Here is a 19,561-nt window from a genome sequence, read left to right as displayed (position 1 = left end):
GGTACAAGTCAACTCGAAAAAGGAAGTTTGCAGTGACTTTAATCTGCACATGCTCACTCTGTAAATGTGAACTAGCTTTCTAGAAAATTCAAACGTCAAGTTGTTTAACACGTGAAACATCACACAGCTAGTCAGTGTCAGTACTAGTATTAATCAGTGGGATGGATGAGCAACAACTTAACTACCGTGGAACCTTGAAACCTGATATACATTGTATGTGTAACAATGTAACTGTCATGATTATTTAGGTCCATGTTATAATAAACTCCCCCCCCCCCCCCCAATACCCTTTCAATACGGCTATGGAGAAGGATCAATAAGGACGCTAAATCCCACATAACAGACAAAACAGTCTTTCGTTTCCTGTCACCAATCGATCTAGACTTTATTTGTTTGCACATCAAACAAATGTAGCTACATTCTACAAACACTGGATCCAAGATCCTCCTTTGAGATTTCTCGTACAATCAAATACTCTGATTTCCCACATCAATCACTTATCATAACTCTATCAAGAAACACCTCCCTATAAATATATCATATAGCAAGACATTTCGTTACGAAAGGTAATATCTCTGTTTTGGCAATGGTTGGATTACATAGGTTGAATGAGTACAAGGCTTGGTAGGGGTAACGATTTGCAATGTTTAAAATATCACAAACATTGTTAAAGAAATATAAGTGATATCACCTGGAGGTACACTGAATGAGTGAATAGCATTTACATTGTATAGGAATGCAATCACTTATTTCACTTTACTGCATTTACCTAAATGACTCTGTGGCTACATGAAGAATATTTCTCTGCAAGGCAGCTTCCTTAACATGCTGCAAACATGCAATGCACTGATTTCTTCCATCTACCATACTGACACAAGCACATCATTTACCTTCAAAGCCATACAGAGGGAGCTATTAGTATTCAATATACCTGGTACATAAAAATGATTCTGGCCTTCCAAGACAGCTAATTGCCAGGGATAACTGCACTGTACCGAACTAGAGGGGGCTGTTCACTGCAGATAGACAGTATCTACCCAATGCATGCAATACTGACAACACGAACAGCACTTCCACCTCAGGTCCCCAATAGAGGGAGCCACACTTCCTAAATATGATTTCCTCATGCAGTTTCTCAATCTATACATATTATTGTGGGATTATACTCTGAACAACATAAACAAATCTCTTGAGAGAGTACTTTTAGTACTTGTATAAATAATAAAAATAGGCATTGACATGCCAAAATGTACCTTTAGAATTTCATGTCACCTCTCTTATTACACAGCATTTTGGCAATACACAAAATGGGCCTAAAGGGGCTAATTTCTATCTAGTGCAAAGCATTGTCATAAAAAAAACAAAGATGGGAAGATATTGTTTTCAGACATCCAGCACTCGGCTCCAGCCAGTCACTGACCAGGCGCATCACAAGTTTAGCACTGTCTACTGCTTGAGTGGGTGGCGGAATTTCTCTCCAGCAAACACAGCCTTGGCCCCTAGCTCCTCTTCGATTCTATGGTGACACAGAAAATTAATGAAAAGGACGGAGACAGACATTCAACAGAGGAATTACATTCTTATTTCACTGCATTGCCATCAGAAGTAAGGACTTCATGATAATGTGCCTAAGATTAAAGGACATGTGGACATATTGATTATCATCTCAGCAGACAAAATTTGAATAAATTGTAATGTAAAAGAAACAGCACAATTGTGCATTACCCCGACAAGGAACTGCACACCACCATTGCTTGTATTTCTAAATCTCTAAAGACTAGACTGAATCACAAAGATCAAATCTGAACATAACTGCAACCAGCAGGTTAAATCTCTCTCAATTTCTACATTCAAGTAATTAAAGTTACTGTCTGAGGTTTATGGTCAAAATGAAAATTCAAAGTACACCTTATTTATGTGCTGCCTGCAGTGAAAATTCTACAGAATGGAACAAGTCTTGCTCTATTTCTATTAGCACAGGTATGAAAGTTCACAGTTCACACCAAAGTTAGATCAAGAGTTGGATAAAATTAATTCTGGCATAAAGGCAATTGGCTTCTCACCTGAGGATCTGGTTGTATTTGGCCAGCCTCTCTGACCTGCAGGGGGCACCGGTCTTGATCTGACCGGTGCAGAGGCCCACCACGAGGTCAGCGATGAAGGTGTCCTCTGTCTCTCCGCTGCGGTGGCTGACCATTACTCCCCATCCACTGGACTGGGCCAGCTTGCACCTGTTGAGAAATGACGCACAGATGACTTCAGAAAGAAATGTTGATTTCTGCTGTGGTGATACTACTGGAGTCAATGAATGAACATACAGTTCATCAAATGACAAACATGTTGTCTTACTTTCTGTGCAAATTGGTGCAGATGTTCTGAAATGAACTCTCAAAAATTGATTATTGCATAATCCACCTAATTACTGCTGTATCACAATGACCTTTGTATTGTTTTATCTGACTACCTTGTCTACCTTCCATTGCGCTGTCAGTCAAGGTTGGGGGTTACTTTAATACTAACTGTAAAACATGATATATTCGCGACATGATTTTTTTTTTTGCGAATTGGAGCCGACGGCCTTTTTTGCGGCATGAAATTTTCGCGAACTGCCACTGGCATTCAATGCATATAGTGTAGACAACAACTTTCGCATGCATTTTAATTTTGCGAATCTTGGCGCTCGGTAATTCGCGAAATTAAAATGCACGTGAACATTCCTTGTTTTACAGTAATTGTTGATGATACAATGTAAAGCTTGCTAAGTGAGAGTGTGCAATGCAGAGGGCCCAACAGGTTAGAGTAAATTTACTGAGAAGCGGACAGTGAGATCTACCTCCAAGTCTATGGCTGGGCCATCAGAATATTCACTCAGTCAGAAATCCCCACTGAAAAGAAAAACTGTGAAGACTCTTGACGCTTAACTTACGCTTCGATGGATTCCGTGACGGACCCAATCTGGTTGACCTTCAGCAGTAGGCAGTTACAGGCGCGGACATCCACGGCCTGCTTGATGCGCTTCGGGTTGGTGACGGTCAAGTCATCGCCCACAATCTGGATGTCTGTTTTGCCACAGAACTCTGACCACGCGTTCCAGTCGTCCTGGTCAAAGCAATCCTCAATGGAGACCACTACAGAATACAATAATCACAGGACTCCTTGCTCAATAAAACAGGCATCTCAATGAACCAAGCTGTCTCTCAAGACTGCATTTCATGACATAGTTTGACATGTTGGGAGATTAGAGCAGAATGCAAGAGAAAGACATAAACTTATTCCTTGACTTTCCAGCATGTCTACAAATGTTTCTTTAAAATGTTTGAAATGTTAAAAAAATTGTTCAGTAATCTTCTGATATAAGATGTTTTTGTCTGATCTATACAGTATGCCCCCCTTCGCCCCCCCCCCCCCTTTGAAAAAAATATTCCGTGATACTTTAAAAATCTGAATGCTATTTCAGGGTATGAAACTATCACTTCTTACCTACATCTTGCAGAAAACCCCCTCTATCTGGTTATGTGGTCACAATGAAATGTGGATCATGGTAAAGCATGTCATGGGTCTGTTCTCCAATGTTTAACACTTGGATCCTGTTGGTATCCATATGAATGAAAATATTGTTTGCTCACATCTGACAGGACAACTAACAAATAAAATCAAATTCTGTGCATGATGTTACAGTGATATATGAATACTACATGAGGGTATATTTCAGTATCTTTCCTTAATCATTCACTTTTTAACACTTTACCAATACTTGAAAGCTCAACAAAAGTCTGTTCTATTTTCTGTCGATTATTTATTTTGTTAATTATAAATGAAAAAATACAAGCTAAAATACTTGTTAAAGATATTATGTCATTTATTTATTTATTTATTCATTCATTCATTCATTCATTCATTCATTCATTCATTCATTCATTCATTCATTCATTCATTCATTCATTCATTCATTCATTCATTCATTCATTCATTCATTCATTCATTCATTCATTCATTCATTCATTCATTCATTCATTCATTCATTCATTCATTCATTCATTCATTTATTTATTTATTTCAACATATTTTGACAGGGTAACAAAATCAGCAGGTGAGTGCTGTTTTACATCTAGGTCCTGTACAACCCAACTATACAAATATAAAATCATGTCACATAATATTACAGTTCTGTGCGAGAACAACATAATGAATAACTGCATATTTGTAAGGTGTGAACGCAATGGACAAAACTTGGAGGGATGGGATTCCTGACATGCTCTACAACGACCAAAATTTCTCTGTGACCACTGAAGTAAAGTGAATGGGGTTTTCTGAATTAATGTAGGTAATAAAGTCATAGTTTTATACCTTGAAATTGCATTTTGATTGATTCACTATTTCAACAGTTTATCATTGCAGAAAGTCTGATTGTGTAATCTTTTGTTTTGTTGTTGACATCCGGTATGTTATGCAGTGATTCTGATGTGCAACGATACATCAGATAGCCTTTGCTGTTGTGGTGATCCTACAGTAAGAGTCATCATTGTGCTCTACAAGACCACTACTTTGACCATTTGACCATTATGAAGTCCTAGGGAAGATCAAGATCACAGCAGTACATCTAGCATGGAAGAACATGGGACTGGTTGCAAACCAAAAACCTCTTCTACCAGCCATGTGCTTCACTGTATGTCTAGGGATGACCTAAATTCAGTGCTAACATTGACAAATCTGCTGCCATCACAGTACAGGCATTCTGAAGTCCATTACAGTCGCTATCACCTACATCACTCACATTTAATCTCTTCTACACAATCAAATGTTTTCATACACAGTCTTTGCAATCAAGGAAAGATAAGGTTCAATCAGGTATTCAAAAGAAAGATAACCACTGTTTCTTTTACAATGTCCAGCATACACCAAGTTTGTGCCATATCTTACAGTTTGATTCACTCTAGTTTTCTTCTTGCTTTATGAGTCTTAATTTCTGTATTACAGTCAATATTCAAATGCCCTTTGAAGTTTTGTCACCCATGGTGGCAAAATTCTAAGTGACTTGCATTGTGATCTATTTGGGTCCAAAAACATATACAACACAAACAAACACACACACACACAAAAGAATCACCATAATACCTGGGTAGTCCTTGATGAAACTTTGGTAGACATCGGCCAGCTGACCTGAGGTGAGCTGTAAAATATACAAAAGTAATACAGGCACTCCGGGGTCACATACAAACTAAAAAACAAGCATCCATCTAATATGAGTAGTATTATCTACATGAAATCAGCATTTCGATTTGTAATAATTTGTAATTCATTACCAAAGTACAAAAAAGAAAGCGTGTGCAAGCACAAGGGGGCACAAAGACTTACTCATGAAATATCAACAGCACCGATCTACAAGTGACAACAAAATATGGTCTATACAATGACTGGTAAAGCTAACAAAACTCATCTGTTTCTCCAAGAGGATGTATTTCAACTGAAAATCACTCTTTAAAAAAACAAAAGAACACAAACTAAATCTTATCCTTGTATTTAACAATACTGTTTAATTCTTACTTTGTGATTTTGCATTCCTCATCTTACCTAAAAGACATGGTTCCCCCTTGCAATAAGTCTATTTGACCTCCCACAAAAAAAAAACAGTGATTTTATTTTTTATCTTTTTAAAGGTATGGTCTAATTGTGTGTTTACACACAACATATCACCACACACAAGGATAGGCTGAGAAGAAAAAGAAGAGGAAAGAAGAAAACGAGTCATCAAAACAAGAACAAATACTCACAAATTTACTGGGGTCGCTGTTGGGGTTCTTGAAGTCGAGGTCGTACTTGCCATCGCGGTGGAATTCTGATGCTGCCACGTCCATGCCAATCTTGATTTTTCCTGTGTAGCCAGCTGCCTCAATGGCTACCATGATCAAATTCAGAGCTATAGAGAAAGAAGAGAAAACATGTCCTTCACTCACTGCACACCACAAAGGGTGGTGAGTTGGCTCAGTCGGTAGCGCGTCTGCCTCACGATCCTAAGGACCGGGTTCGAAGCTGAGTCTGGACTGATCAATGTTGTGTATAAACATACCGTCCCCTCTAGCAAGAGGCAAAACACTCTATCCCTCGGATAGGACATAAAATGGAGGTCCCGTTTATGAGAGTCACATATTAACTCATGCACGTAAAAGACCCCGCTTCATTCATTCATCGCAAAGAGCAGGGTGTTTAACCTGGTGAAGTGGTCCCGCCTCACATCAAACTAGACCCCATGGTAGACCAGCTTAGTGTAGCTGAATGTGGGCTATCCAGCTGTCTACTCAGATGGAAAATAAGCAAACAAACAAACAAACAAACCAAAGCCCCAAGTTCCAGATCAATTTTGCGGACATACTCTTAAATTTCTTGTTTGCAATATTGGTGAACTCTCAATCGCCTACTGACATATCGGCGCTACATATGTAAAAACTTCAAACTTGAGGAAATCTTTCGAGAAATTATGTGTAGAGATTGTGGATATGATTGTGGGAGAACAAGCTTGACCTAGCGATTTGGTGTTGAAATGAGTCATTTTGCATTACACTGAAATTTCTCAGTGCACTTTGTGAAAAGTAAAATAACATGAAACAAGTTGGCATTAATGCTTACTTGTGGCCATTGTGGCATTGACAGATTCAAAATGAACAGAATCAATTTCAATTTCAAATTCAATTCTAATTTCAATTCTGATACAGTAATGCCAGTTGGATCAATCACAAACACGAAATACAGGGGTACATTTATATGGAACATGACAGCTACACAGTGAACTGATAAAGGAGGACATGTCCCAAGAAGTTGTACAAACAGGTGTTGGGATGCCCTGATATAAAAATGTGAATAAAATTGATACAAGAATGATGTAGTGTACATGATACAAGTAAAGAATTGAAAATAACAAGACTAATGTCACTATAGTGAGAAGACCTTGTATCTCAAATATTGGTGAAAATGACGTTTTTGGATTTATGGTCAAATAATCGGTTAAATGATGCCCTGTCTAAATTCTAACTGTCTTACCCCCAAAATGACGCCACCACAGCATGTCAAAGGAAAGGCTATTCCATTCGCTATAGTGCTTTGGCTGCCATGTTTTGCGGCTCTCCTGAACATTTGACATTTTGTAGATATGAGGTCTTGTCGCCCTAGCGACAATTTTGAAGAAGAGAGAAAATACAGCAAAAAGCAGGATAAACCTATCAATTCTGAACTAACAAATGCCTCCAAAAAAGATCGACATGACATGCTGTGAACAGCATTTGACACTATGTGTTCTAAAATAAAACTCAATAAAAATTCCCTGCTTATGGATTTTGAAAATGAAATGATTTTGACAGCCAGAGTGACACCACTTCATGAAAATAGAATGTTTCTTTCAAAAGTGCATGTTACAATGTAACCATTCTTTCTTAACGCATATTGCCAACAAATTTCTCATTATGCTATTCTTCCAGATCTTTTTAAAATTTTGTTCCATACATATGAATGCATCCTTCTTGAAACATGTCTTCTATTGCTCCCGCTGACTTCAGAACTGTCAAAGAAATTTTCAAGTTGTCCCTTTCCAGTAGACTACAGTATAGGCCTATGATGTATGTTTTGCAAGTTTTTTTCTTTTTGCGAATTTCAAGAGTTGGGTGCCATTCGCGAACTCTGACCTCGACATGAATGCAATGTGCATGAGTATATGTTCCCTTCATTACTGTTATCGAATATGAACACTCACAAAATTGTCGGCAAGTCCTGATTCGTGAAAAATTAGACTCCCTAAATATATGGCTACTAATATTCTTCATTGTAATACCACTGTTGAGTTCTCATCATGTTGCAGAGAATAATATTGTTTGCTTCTCACCTTCTTTGTTTTCCAGGATGTTTGGAGCAAAGCCTCCCTCATCTCCAACATTTGTGGCTACATGGCAGAAGATAATATTACAGACACATTGTGACATACAATACATGAATCTCACATTAGCTTGGAGAATGGTTTACAGTAAGATATCACTAAAGAAAACACTGACTTGATAGCAGTTATTTTTCAGCAGGTAAATGGTCATTCTTGCGACTACATCACAAAAAAGAACAAAATTCAAAAGTATAACTTTTAATCTATTACAAACTTCAGAAGTAAAACTTTGAATTCATTCTAAAATAACAATAATTCAGACACAAAACCACAACATGTAACAACTATCGTGGAACATAAATGTCCCACGATTTTTTTTCATGAAATGTGAAAATCATTGCGATAAGTAAATTTTTGCAGCATGAAATTTTTTGGAATGGGAGTTGGCGGCCTGTTTCGCACCATGACATTTTTGCGAATTGCCACTATCATTCAATACACAGAGCGTTGACATGAACTTTCTCGTGCAATCAAATTTTGGGAATCTTGGCTCTTGTGAAATTTGTGAAATCAAAATGCACGCAAAAATTTCTGGTTCTACAGTATGTGAAACTATAAGCAAATGATGAACAGAAAAGGCAGTTGATTCCTCAGCCATGAAAATTGATGCGACCACATCAACAACATACTGTGCTATAAAAATATTACTTGGATACAGTGTATGACAAATGAGCACCTACCATCTTGACCGTACTTCTTCTTGATGACTGCCTTGAGGTTCTGATAAATCTCGGCTCCCATACGCATGGCTTCCTGGAAGGAGGTTGCTCCTATCAAAGGAAAAAGAGCCAAAAATTCAATAAATAAAATTATGCATCACAAAATAAAGACAACTACAAGTAAGCAAGCATGAAGGCTACTTTGGCAATGGATGTAACGGGAGTATGTAGCACAGTGACGCGTGTCAGCACAGCGACATACACTGTACACCAGCAATACATTTGAATCTATATAAAAACATAAACGTGCAAGATCACAAGGATTTTTAATCCATTCCATGCTGATGACTGAGAAAAGCTGCTTGTATCATCACAATGAATTCAGTACTTTGGTATGCTCACTCAAGTTGCTACCATTTCTGTTTTGGAACTGCTTTCTAGCCGTCCTCTCGTACTTTCTTGTACTGTAAGCCACAACAGGGGTTCACAGGGGTTGCAATAAAGACAGGACTCCTATTCTCTGAGATAGTCATATGAGAATGCTTTAATTTATATCATTTAAACATAAAAGTGATACAACATTATACTGTTCAACACTACAGAAATTCTCTCTAAACAGCATTAGCTTGAGCAACTCCTCAGCCTGGTGCATGGAAACAATTAATCTGAAAAGGTAACATACAAATTTCCTTACCTGTTGGAAGCAGCATGAATTCCTGCATGGCCAGTTTGTTGCCAGCATGACTACCTCCATTGATGACATTGAATGCCTGGAACAAAGAGACACAAATATCAAACTAACAACCTTGACATCACAAGGTACTGTACCGACACAGCACTGTTATTGTGCAATTACCTCGGAAACAAATAACCTAGCAATCCCAACATACTCAATTTGTTGTCATTGTTTAATCCATATTACTTGGTTTATTTTTTATCAATTATACATAATTTATGTTAACGTATGAAATAAATGAAAAAGTAATTGGTATGTAAACTGATTAGAACTGTGCCTGTATAAATGTCTTCCACTGTAATGTTACACACAGTTAATCCTTTCCTACAGAGTTCTGACATCTCCATGGGCTTTGCACAGGACTGAGGAAGCTCTCTTGCATAGTGGAGTAAGTTTTGAATGATATACATACAAGCTCATGTACTCAGCCCAAGCTGCTCCACCAGCTCTTTCCACAAACCACTTTAGGAATATACATAGTTCTCTTTCAAATACTGTAAAATAAGATATATTCCCAGCATGAAAATTTTGCAAATTGGAGCTGATTACCTTTCTCGCGGCATGAAATTTTCGAAAATTGCCACTTGCGTCCACTGCATATTGTGTAGACAAGAATTTTGCGTGTATTTTGATTTCGTGAATGCTTCCTCTCGTGAAATTCGCGAAATTAAAATGCATGTGAACATTCCTTGTTTTACAGTATTTCACACAGTTTTAGTACTCTACAAGCATGTCATTACCGGGCATGGCAGGATGACGGTGCTGTTTCCGGCCAGATCAGCGATGTGGCGGTAGAGGGGAACTCCCTTGTGGGCAGCTCCGGCCTTGCAGACAGCCAGGGACACTCCTAGGATGGCATTGGCCCCAAGCTTAGCTGGAAAGAGACATATCAAACACATAACTTATCACAGGCTCACAATTCATAACTCATTAAAGAAAAGATAATTTGATTTCCTCATCAACTTATTCTGGACAATTTTCTTCTGGAATATTTCATACCCCGCTATAAAATCCTTTTCAATGGCTAAAGCCACTACACTGTACTTATATTACAGAAACTCATAAACTTCTTCACCTTCATGGCTATAAAACAATACATAATACATAAATCTGTGTTTTAAAAAAAGTATCTTCTCACCCACATATCTTTCAGAAGGACATGAAAAACAAAAGTTCACCAGTGCGCTTCAGGAGCACATGACATGTGACTGTGGAAGTATATTGTAAGTATAATCTTTATTCTTTTAAATCATAAATCATAGTCATACTCTGGGTTTACTAGGGGCTTCATAAAACTCACTTTTGTTGTCTGTGCCATCAAGATCAAGCATTATTTTATCAATCTCCTCCTGCTTTGTGACATCCACTCCCTGAAAAGAAAAAACACCATACAGCAATGATTCCCCAAACTTTCCTTGTTTCTTAAAATCTACACACACACACGCATACACACATGCAACCAAACAAACAGATATATTTTTGAAAAGAGACACATCTTCCACAGGACCTACAAAATGACAAATACCATGCATCAACATTTCTATGAAAATAGGCAAAAGTGCACATACTTTCAGAATATAATTTTATGGTGGGAACTGCTCTCAATACGGCAAGGAATTGAACTGGCAGCTTGACAAACAGGAATATGGTATCGTATCACATGCACTGTGTGGGGAGAGTAGAAAAAAAAAATGTCTACCATAAACTAACCTTGGAGATGAGAGCAGGAGCGATGACATCATTGATGTTACCGATGGCCTTCAAGACACCTGCAAAATATTGAAAGGGAGGACCAGTCAAAGGATTGTGGGTTGTGTGTGAAGACGTATGCATGCGCAATCAATGATCATATGAATATGTGCCCACAGACACTGTCTTTCCTGATGGATCATACAGTTTGTACCTTACAAAATACTAAAATTTTGTTTCTACACAGCTTTTGTTCTTTTCAATAAAACCTGATTTCTAGACTAGGCAAATGCACTCTCCCAATCTCCTTACATATAACACTAGACTCCTACAACTGATGATTTGAATAAGAGGTGGTGACAAGAGATTAAATCTCCTGGTTGTACAGTAGGCAATGACCAAATATCTCATAAAGCAGACATACGAACCTCTGTGCACTGTACATTGTAACTGCCTATCATTTGAAATATGTACAAAATCACAAAACACAGTCACTGCCTTATCTCTTGTACTGTAAAAAGGTTATTTTTGCGAGAGTAATTTTTCACACTCGGCTGGGTATGATGAATTTTGCATTATTTTCAATTTCACAGAATGAAGACATTAATCAATGGACCATGTGACATGCAAAAATACTCCCATGTTTTTATTTTACTGCGCTGGTTTCTGGTTGCACTACTCAACAGAATGGGAGTCAGATGCAAACACAGCTACCCACTTCTAACAACCCCCGAGAGGGGTCTAGGGCAATTACTCCCTGGGCAATTTCCCCAGACCCTTCAACCTGGCCCTAATCCTGAACCTAATCCTAACCCTAACCCAAACTCCTACTCTAAACCTAACCCTAATTTTTACTCTAACCTTACCACTAACCAGCATTTAGCTGGGGGGGGGGGGGGGGGGGGGGGGGGATAATTGCCCTCTGTGGGTAATTGCCCAGATACGCCCTGAGAGAGTGAAAGCGGAGGATCCTTACCCTTGCCAAGAAACCTGCTCTTGTCCTTGTCTCTCAGTTCCAGAGCCTCATAGATTCCTGTGGAAGCACCGCTGGGCACAGCAGCTCTGAAGGTTCCTGGTCATAGTAACAAGCAACAACATCTTTACATTTAAAATAATGCCTCCGGCACCACTTTGTGGCAGAGGCATAAAAAGAAGCATTCTTGACAATGAAAGTTTCCAGTTCGAATGCAAACACAATCTCTAAAGAATCTGCAACCCCATCAAATGGTGATTGAGTGCTCCAAAAAAAAAAATAAAAGAAGAATTTTCCCTCAAGTTTGTCATTCTCAGCTTTCCTTATTTTATTATGCCATCTAAATATTGTATTGTGTATATTAGAATATTATAGATTGTAACAGTGTGTACTACTTTGATATGTCACTCCTAATCAGGAAAATATACCACACATGAGCTTACACCAAATGGATAAGCAAGACAAGAGGACAAATCTTTTTTACCCATCTTTTTGTGATTATCACCTCTTCCCAACACATCAAGTTTGGAATTCATTTCAAGATGAATCATATTATCAGCATTACAAGTGATGCCCTTCAATGTATGTCATTCTGAGTTCAGACCCACTTTGGATTTTCTCTTGAGGGCTTGCCGCCATTGACTGTGGATCAAATTGACAGGACAAATGTGCAAAATTTGCTTTGGGGTTGTGCACTTTGGGGCAGTGTGTCATCACATAAACACTGGACAACCTGCTCCTCTGCATGCATACAGATGTCATGTATGAACATGCCCGAAAGAAAATGTTGCAGTGTCGTGTCATATGTACACTGTTATAAGAGCTATAGCTTAAGTCAGTTCCAAAGTAGATGGAAATATGTAATATTATGAAGATACGTTGTATGTCATTCTAGAATGTAACCATAAATCTTGGAGGAAGCTAGGTTTACTTAGCAAGGAAGTTACATGTACTGTACTACCATGCAGGAAATCCTTCACGTTATGCCTCTGCCCAATCCCGCCCACTCCTTCTTACTAAATTCCTCCCTTTAAAAAAAAAAAAAAAAAAGTGAGCGTTTTATTATAAAGCTTGCAAAGGACAGGGAAACTGCACGCACAGTGACTGTTGTACAATGTAGCTTGCAGAACAATGTGGGAAGGGAGGAGAGTACAAGATTCAAGACTCAAGGGTCCTCAGATTGCATAATTACAGTCACCAGTGCATCTTCCATTTCAAAATATTTTTATGCAATCAGCGAGTGTTTTTCTTTTCTTTTTCTGCACAAAGACCTAGACGGGCCCTTGAGGTAGAATAGGCTCTTTTTGGAGTGCAAGGAAATTCCTGAAATTGTTTATAAATGAAAAGTCTGGCATTCAAGCTCTTATTCAATCCTGTATATGAATGGATTGACATATAAGAGTGTGCTGAGAGACCCAAGCCATGCCTCTTTGACATGAATGGAATTTACAGACAGGTTCATAACACGGCCAGTATACTCTTCATCAAGTCCCTACACTGTCCTCTTCGCACCATGAAGCGTTTAATGTTGCTTCATATTTTAGAAGAGCTTCAAGTACACTGCATGATGAAAGCTCTGAGGGTAGGGCCATACATCACATTGTGTATGACAAATCTTTCTTTTTATCAAATTGTTTTCCCTTCCTTATCACCTTTTAAATACTATGGCTGCAAACAGGCATCCAAAACTTTCTTTCCCTCTAGCAGTGACATGCGGAAGCTATTCTGTCACACTTGAAGGGTCATATTGAATATAAATTTAGTCGACTGTGTTTCCAAGATCCTTTTAATATCCATTCATGCATGCATTTAAAGGGGATGGCTAGTAACTGATCAGTGGGAATCAGTGGGAAAGCTGGAGGATGATTGTTCCAATCCTTGTGGGATTCATTTAAGAGTACATTGTATATATCTATTGTTGTGTGAAAATTATTTGCTTCAGAATGGTCTCATATTCAAGTAATGTGCAGTTTGATGTTTCCAAGTTAGCGTGCCTGGTCAGTGACGGGGCATTAATCTGCACATTACTTGAATATGAGACCGTTCTGAAGCAAATAATTTTCACACAACAGTAGATATATAATGTACTCTTAAATGAATTTCACAAGGATTGGAACAATCATCCCTCAGCATTCCCACTGATCGGTTACTAGCCATTCCCTTTGAACTTATTGAAGTGTGGACATGGCACTTGTGCCTGACTGAAACAATACCGGTACTATAGGCTTACATAGCAGGAATGAGGTCAGGTGTGGAAGGGGTGTCCCCATCCCTCCCACATGAGAGAGATTTTGCATTTTAATTTGTTAAAAGACAAGTCCACCATCATAAACATGTGGATTGAGTGAAGTCTGGGAAAAATCGGACAATCCATTCAAAAGTTATGAATTTTTAAAGTATCTGCGCAGTCACTGCTGGATAAGCTTGGATGAGAAGAAGATGGACTCGTCCTTTAAGGACGAGTCCGGAGTATACTCAGGCAAGTGTCTATGGGAAATACGTGTTGTAGCAAAATCAGCCTGTCCTCAGCAGGTTAAGTGTTGAAATGAAAATATCTCACATGATACACATTTATAATCAATGGAATATCTGGAAAATTGTAAATCAATGAGGTGTACTAAATCTATGGATAGGAACTACATTTGTAGGTGGGGAGAAGAGTGAAAGAGGATATATACAAGTATTCCCCTCCCACATAGGGGAACTTTTGAATTTGTTGGAATTGAAGTTATAGATCTGATGCACATTTTTGATGAAATATACACGATTTCTCAAACGGAATTGTCAAACATCACTAGGTCAACTAATCAGTTCAGAACTCTAGCCATATGGCAATTGGTGACAAATGCACTTAAACATCAAATAAACTCATCAAACTAGCCTACAAGGTCATTTGTATAATGTTATAGCATAATGTATTTCTGCATGCTATTAATACAACCATGTATACAACATATAATCCACAAAATGGAAAGTAAAACGACGAAAACAAAGTCATTATAAAAAATGTCAAGTAAAACAGTGCAATGGAAACGTACCCTGTGCAGTAGTGAGGTCTACCTCAACAGTTGGGTTTCCACGGCTGTCAAAGATTTCACGGGCTACAATCTTGGAGATCCCCGACATGGTGATATTATGTTCAAGACTGCCAGTAAATATAAAAAAGGTGAAATGGCATGAGTTCTACTACACTTTTCATACACTGCCCTACACAATACTTTTCTTTGCTCTATTTGTGCAAGTATTAAGTACACACAACATGAACTGACAATCAAGTACGTAGTGGTGTTGGTGTCATCATAATCTTGTATACATGTATGTATTTTAAGTTTAAAGAAACACAATGAATATCATCTACCGGAATGATTTATACTGTGAATCATATCCATCTACACGATCTACGTGTCTACACTCTACGTTGAACGAAAGATCTGTCTCTATCTGGTCATCAAGGGTACTGTAAAACACAATATTTTCGCTGCATAAAATTTTCAAGAATTATTTTCGCAGCATGAAATTTTCGCAAGTTGCCTCTACATTCACGGCGTCAAAAAACACTGTTACACTTAGTGTTACTGTTAGTGTAAACAAGAACTTCCGCGTGCATTTTAATTTCGCAAATCTTGGCCCTCGCCAAGTTAAAATGCACATGAACATTTGTTTTCCACTTTTACAGTACACATCTAGGCCTACTGTAAAAGTGGACATTTTCGTGGTGTTGAAATTTTCACACATTTTGCACAACCAGAAGCTAGAGCAGAAATAAAAGCATGCAGATATTTTTGCGTGCCATAGGATCTATTCCAGTAATAATGATGTCTTGATTCTGGGAAATTAGAATTTCATGCAAACTCAAAGCTCTTCTTGCACGGCCAAGCGCAAAAAATTAGTCATGCGAAAATATCCACTTTTACGTGGGTACAGTACAATTCATGTTCCATGTGTGGCTTCACGGAATCCCCTCTTAGTCTTTATGCTGCTATGGACAATGATGGAGGAGAGCTAATGTAAATGTCAAAAAATGACACACACAAAAAAAAAACCTTCTCCAGCTCCAAACAGATGCCTTTTTCTGTCTAGTACGTTACACTCTACATTGCTAATGTGACTAAATGTGACCCGCTACAACAAAAGGATCCTAAAGTACGTTGCTGACGGCTGAGCAGAGAAAATCGAGTTTGAAGTCACATCATCAAAATTGGTCAAAACAATTGGATTTCTGTTTTTGGCATAATTCTGTAGTCTAATGTTTTGTCTATCATCTGCCGAAATTTCGAAGCTAAATGATAATAGGAAAGGCAAGAAATCAGCGTTTTTCTAGGCAATGATTTTCAGACTTTTAACGTACAACCTGTAACTGTTAACAGAAACGTGTCCGAAGATTTGGATTTAGCGCTGCAGCTAGACTCCGCCCCTAGCAACGAGGGAGTGATCTCATTGGTCAGTGCCTGGCATCCTGATTACTGATTGGCCGTGCGTAGACCGCTGACGCTAAGCTTGAAAGTTGAATGATCGAACATTGCGGAGGTCGCTAGGATGTTTTGTTAGGAGCATGCCAAGTGGTGAAAACTGTCTCGATCGCCTCCCGTTGATCATGAATATGATAGCGTTGGAAGGAAAACTTTGAAGGCGTTTTTCTTGAAACTCTGATTTCCTCAACCACTTGACATGTCATGTGCTAATAAGATCGTCGATATCTCCGCAACTGAGTACTTTTATGGGTTGTGCTATAGACTATAATAGACTACGGTACCGTATATGAAATTAAAGTAGAAGAGTAGAAGTCTAAAGGGAATAACGTCATGCAATTTTCAGAAAATTGTTCTCCCCCGACTTTCGAATCCTTTTGTTGTAACGGGTCACAAATGCTTTAATCGTTACTGGGGTAGGGTGGCGTGATTAATTAATACAATTGTCAACAAGACTGTTTCACCTAACATCACCGGCAGTGGCCAGTGGCATGGCAGGGCCATAGCAAGGCCAAAAAATGCAAGGCCAACAAAGCCCAGTGCATATGATGTCATTTTCTTGCTAATCTACTGATTGTGCTTCTTGCTGAAGTGTGGGAATGGGAAGGGGCGGTCATTACTTGATGCAACGAAGAAGTTGTGATGACGGTACAGCTTGTTACCGCATTATATCTGGGATCAATAATGCATTTATTAAATTTGAGTTGATCACGAATGGGCCCCATCTTGTACGTGCAGCAGTAGCTACCTCGGCTGCCCTGTCCATGCATGCCTGCCCTGCGAATCCGTGTCAGGATGCACGCACACGATGCATGGCAAAAAGCTGCTGGACTCGGCTCGGGAGCGCATCCGTACCTCAACCCTGGATGTGCACGCACAACCTCGCTGGTGATGACACAGGCGTCTGCTGCATTCATGCACGTAGACCTTTATGCATATTTCCGGAATATTCGCCGCTCACCAGTTACTTCAAGTCATAAAAATTCATTAATAAGAAATCATATAAGCGCTCGTAATGGAAAACTTGTCTTCGATTATTACTTCTGAACCTGAGAAAATAACAAATTTCTCTACTTACAGCAAGATAGCAGAAATTCTTTTGAAATCTCTGTATTAGAGTGTAGTCGCCGGTCGAACCTCTTCCAGAGCTAACGGTGTTGCAGTGAATTGGCACTTGCACTTCTCGTCCGTGATGTGATCCCTATCTCGATCACGATCACCCACCACCGTTCAGTATGGTAAGCACTATTTGGGCACCCGTCCCGCTTCATCATGAATATTCATCAGGCAGTAAGATACTTGAGTACTGTACTAGTAAATGGCAGAACGCTGGATACGTGCAAAACGTATGGCCGGGAAATGTAAAAATCTCGAAAAATTGCATCAACGGGGAATGTTAAAACGTCTCGCCGGGAGATGGAAAAATGTTCAGTTTTGCCGAGAAATGTAAAAACGCTGCCGGGAAATGAAAAAAATATGTATTTTAACGGTATTACGGATACATGTAGATGATGAATATTCATGATGAAGCGGGACGGGTGCCCAGATAGTGCTTACCGTTCTTGTACGATCACCTCAGCCAAATCAGGGACTTATGCAAATTATGAGGTTGAAAGTTCATCCGATTAGACATTTTGGTCTCTATTTTTCCCTTTTGATATAGCAAAAAGGAAATATTTTTATTGCTAATTAAATCTTATTAGTACCAAAAATACTATGTTTTTATTATTAGAATGGAAATTATACCTGGAAATAATTTTCAATACAACTAATTTACGTGTAGTCCGAAGTATATACAGAGTGAGCCTATTCAACGTGGAACTGCGTTACCGGTGAGAGAGTTGCGTTATACGTTGGATGCACGAGAAAAGCAATTCGCCCTGAAAGGCACTTCGCCTTTTGTCAACAGCAACAATTGTCAACAACTCTCGCGCTGACATTATTTTGATGATTCAATTATTTATTTGTAATTCATTATATTTTGTTCTTATTTCAGTGACATCCTTCTCATTCCTGGTTTCGCAAATTTCAGTTATTTAGACAATTAGCACCTCTACAAGATGGACAAAATACCTGGTGCATATACATGAATAGGTCCAAAGTTGCATAATAATTGATGAATCCCCTATATAGCTATGATTCCCCCCCCCCCCCCCGGTTGTTTTTCGCTAAATTATCAGAACCTATAGTTAGATACCTTTCCAAACAGCCCAAATCAATCATTACGTGGCGATTAATTGTACAATGTAAATAAGATTGATCAAAATGCTGCCAATTGAGAAACTGAACAATAAAAATAACTCCATAAAATGCAAAAGCCAACCTGTTATCACTATGTTATAGGCCTGTATAGGGTCTAGATGCCTGCCATCATCAAAATTAAAAACACAGGGTGTGAGGCCCATGTAGAGAGTTCAAATGCCCCCAACCCCCTCCCAGCAAACACAAAGACAAGCAATGCCTGAAACTCGATAGAAAGAAAAATTAAATGTTCAGTTTACCTTTGAGAGCAGTGATTAAAAAAAAAACAGAATCAAGATATCACAGTATATTTCTTAATAAGCCATAACTGAAGACGGTTTAGTCTGAAAACATTTTTATTATAACTATTGTTCACATTTTGCGTATTTAGTAATACTTAACATTGATGATACGGATTCAGATTTTATCAGTTTACATGTAGTATTACATATTACTGCTACTACTATAAATACTACTACTATTACAGTACTACTACTACTACTACAATTTTACTACTACTACCATAACTACTACTACTATTACTACTATCATAACTACCTGACTACTATTGTCGATCACCTGCTGTATTACTACTACACACTGCTTTTACTATTACTACTGGTATAATTGTTATTAGAATTTCTTCTCAAAATAAAGCAAACAGAAATGAACATAATCAGTAAATATGAGAAAAAAAAATCATTTTGGTGAGCTCGAGTCCCATAAGAGCAAAATAAAATTAGCGTCACAAGAACGTAGAGTCCTGAACATGAAACACTAATGGCCGAGTTTTTGTAGTCGAACTTGTTCCGCCTCCATTTGTCACGCTCTCGTATGACTCGACTACTAGCTAGCACTATGTGTGGATACTGT

General features: G+C 38.5%; 1 protein-coding gene across 1 annotated transcript; it reads right to left on the bottom strand.

The window, feature by feature from the left end:
* Positions 1-1,382: 1,382 nt before the first annotated feature.
* LOC139724015 (alpha-enolase-like) lies at positions 1,383-17,597 on the bottom strand. The gene is made up of 14 exons (XM_071635214.1): positions 17,526-17,597; positions 15,017-15,123; positions 11,982-12,077; positions 11,027-11,085; positions 10,617-10,686; positions 10,057-10,190; positions 9,275-9,350; positions 8,602-8,691; positions 7,871-7,927; positions 5,772-5,917; positions 5,116-5,170; positions 2,927-3,128; positions 2,064-2,231; positions 1,383-1,516 (listed from the first exon to the last, which is right to left on the bottom strand). The coding sequence occupies exons 2-14, from the start codon at positions 15,102-15,104 to the stop codon at positions 1,447-1,449; spliced, it is 1,311 nt and encodes a 436-aa protein (XP_071491315.1). The 5' UTR covers positions 15,105-15,123; positions 17,526-17,597; the 3' UTR covers positions 1,383-1,446.
* Between the last annotated feature and the right edge of the window lie 1,964 nt (positions 17,598-19,561).

The sequence above is a fragment of the Diadema antillarum genome, unplaced genomic scaffold (assembly GCF_040938485.1).
Source record: "Diadema antillarum isolate AM-2024a unplaced genomic scaffold, OU_Dant_1.0 scf00000205, whole genome shotgun sequence".
Taxonomy (NCBI): domain Eukaryota; kingdom Metazoa; phylum Echinodermata; class Echinoidea; order Diadematoida; family Diadematidae; genus Diadema; species Diadema antillarum.
The sequence above is the reverse complement of the archived record's forward strand: the minus strand, read 5'-3'. Positions and strand labels throughout refer to the sequence as shown.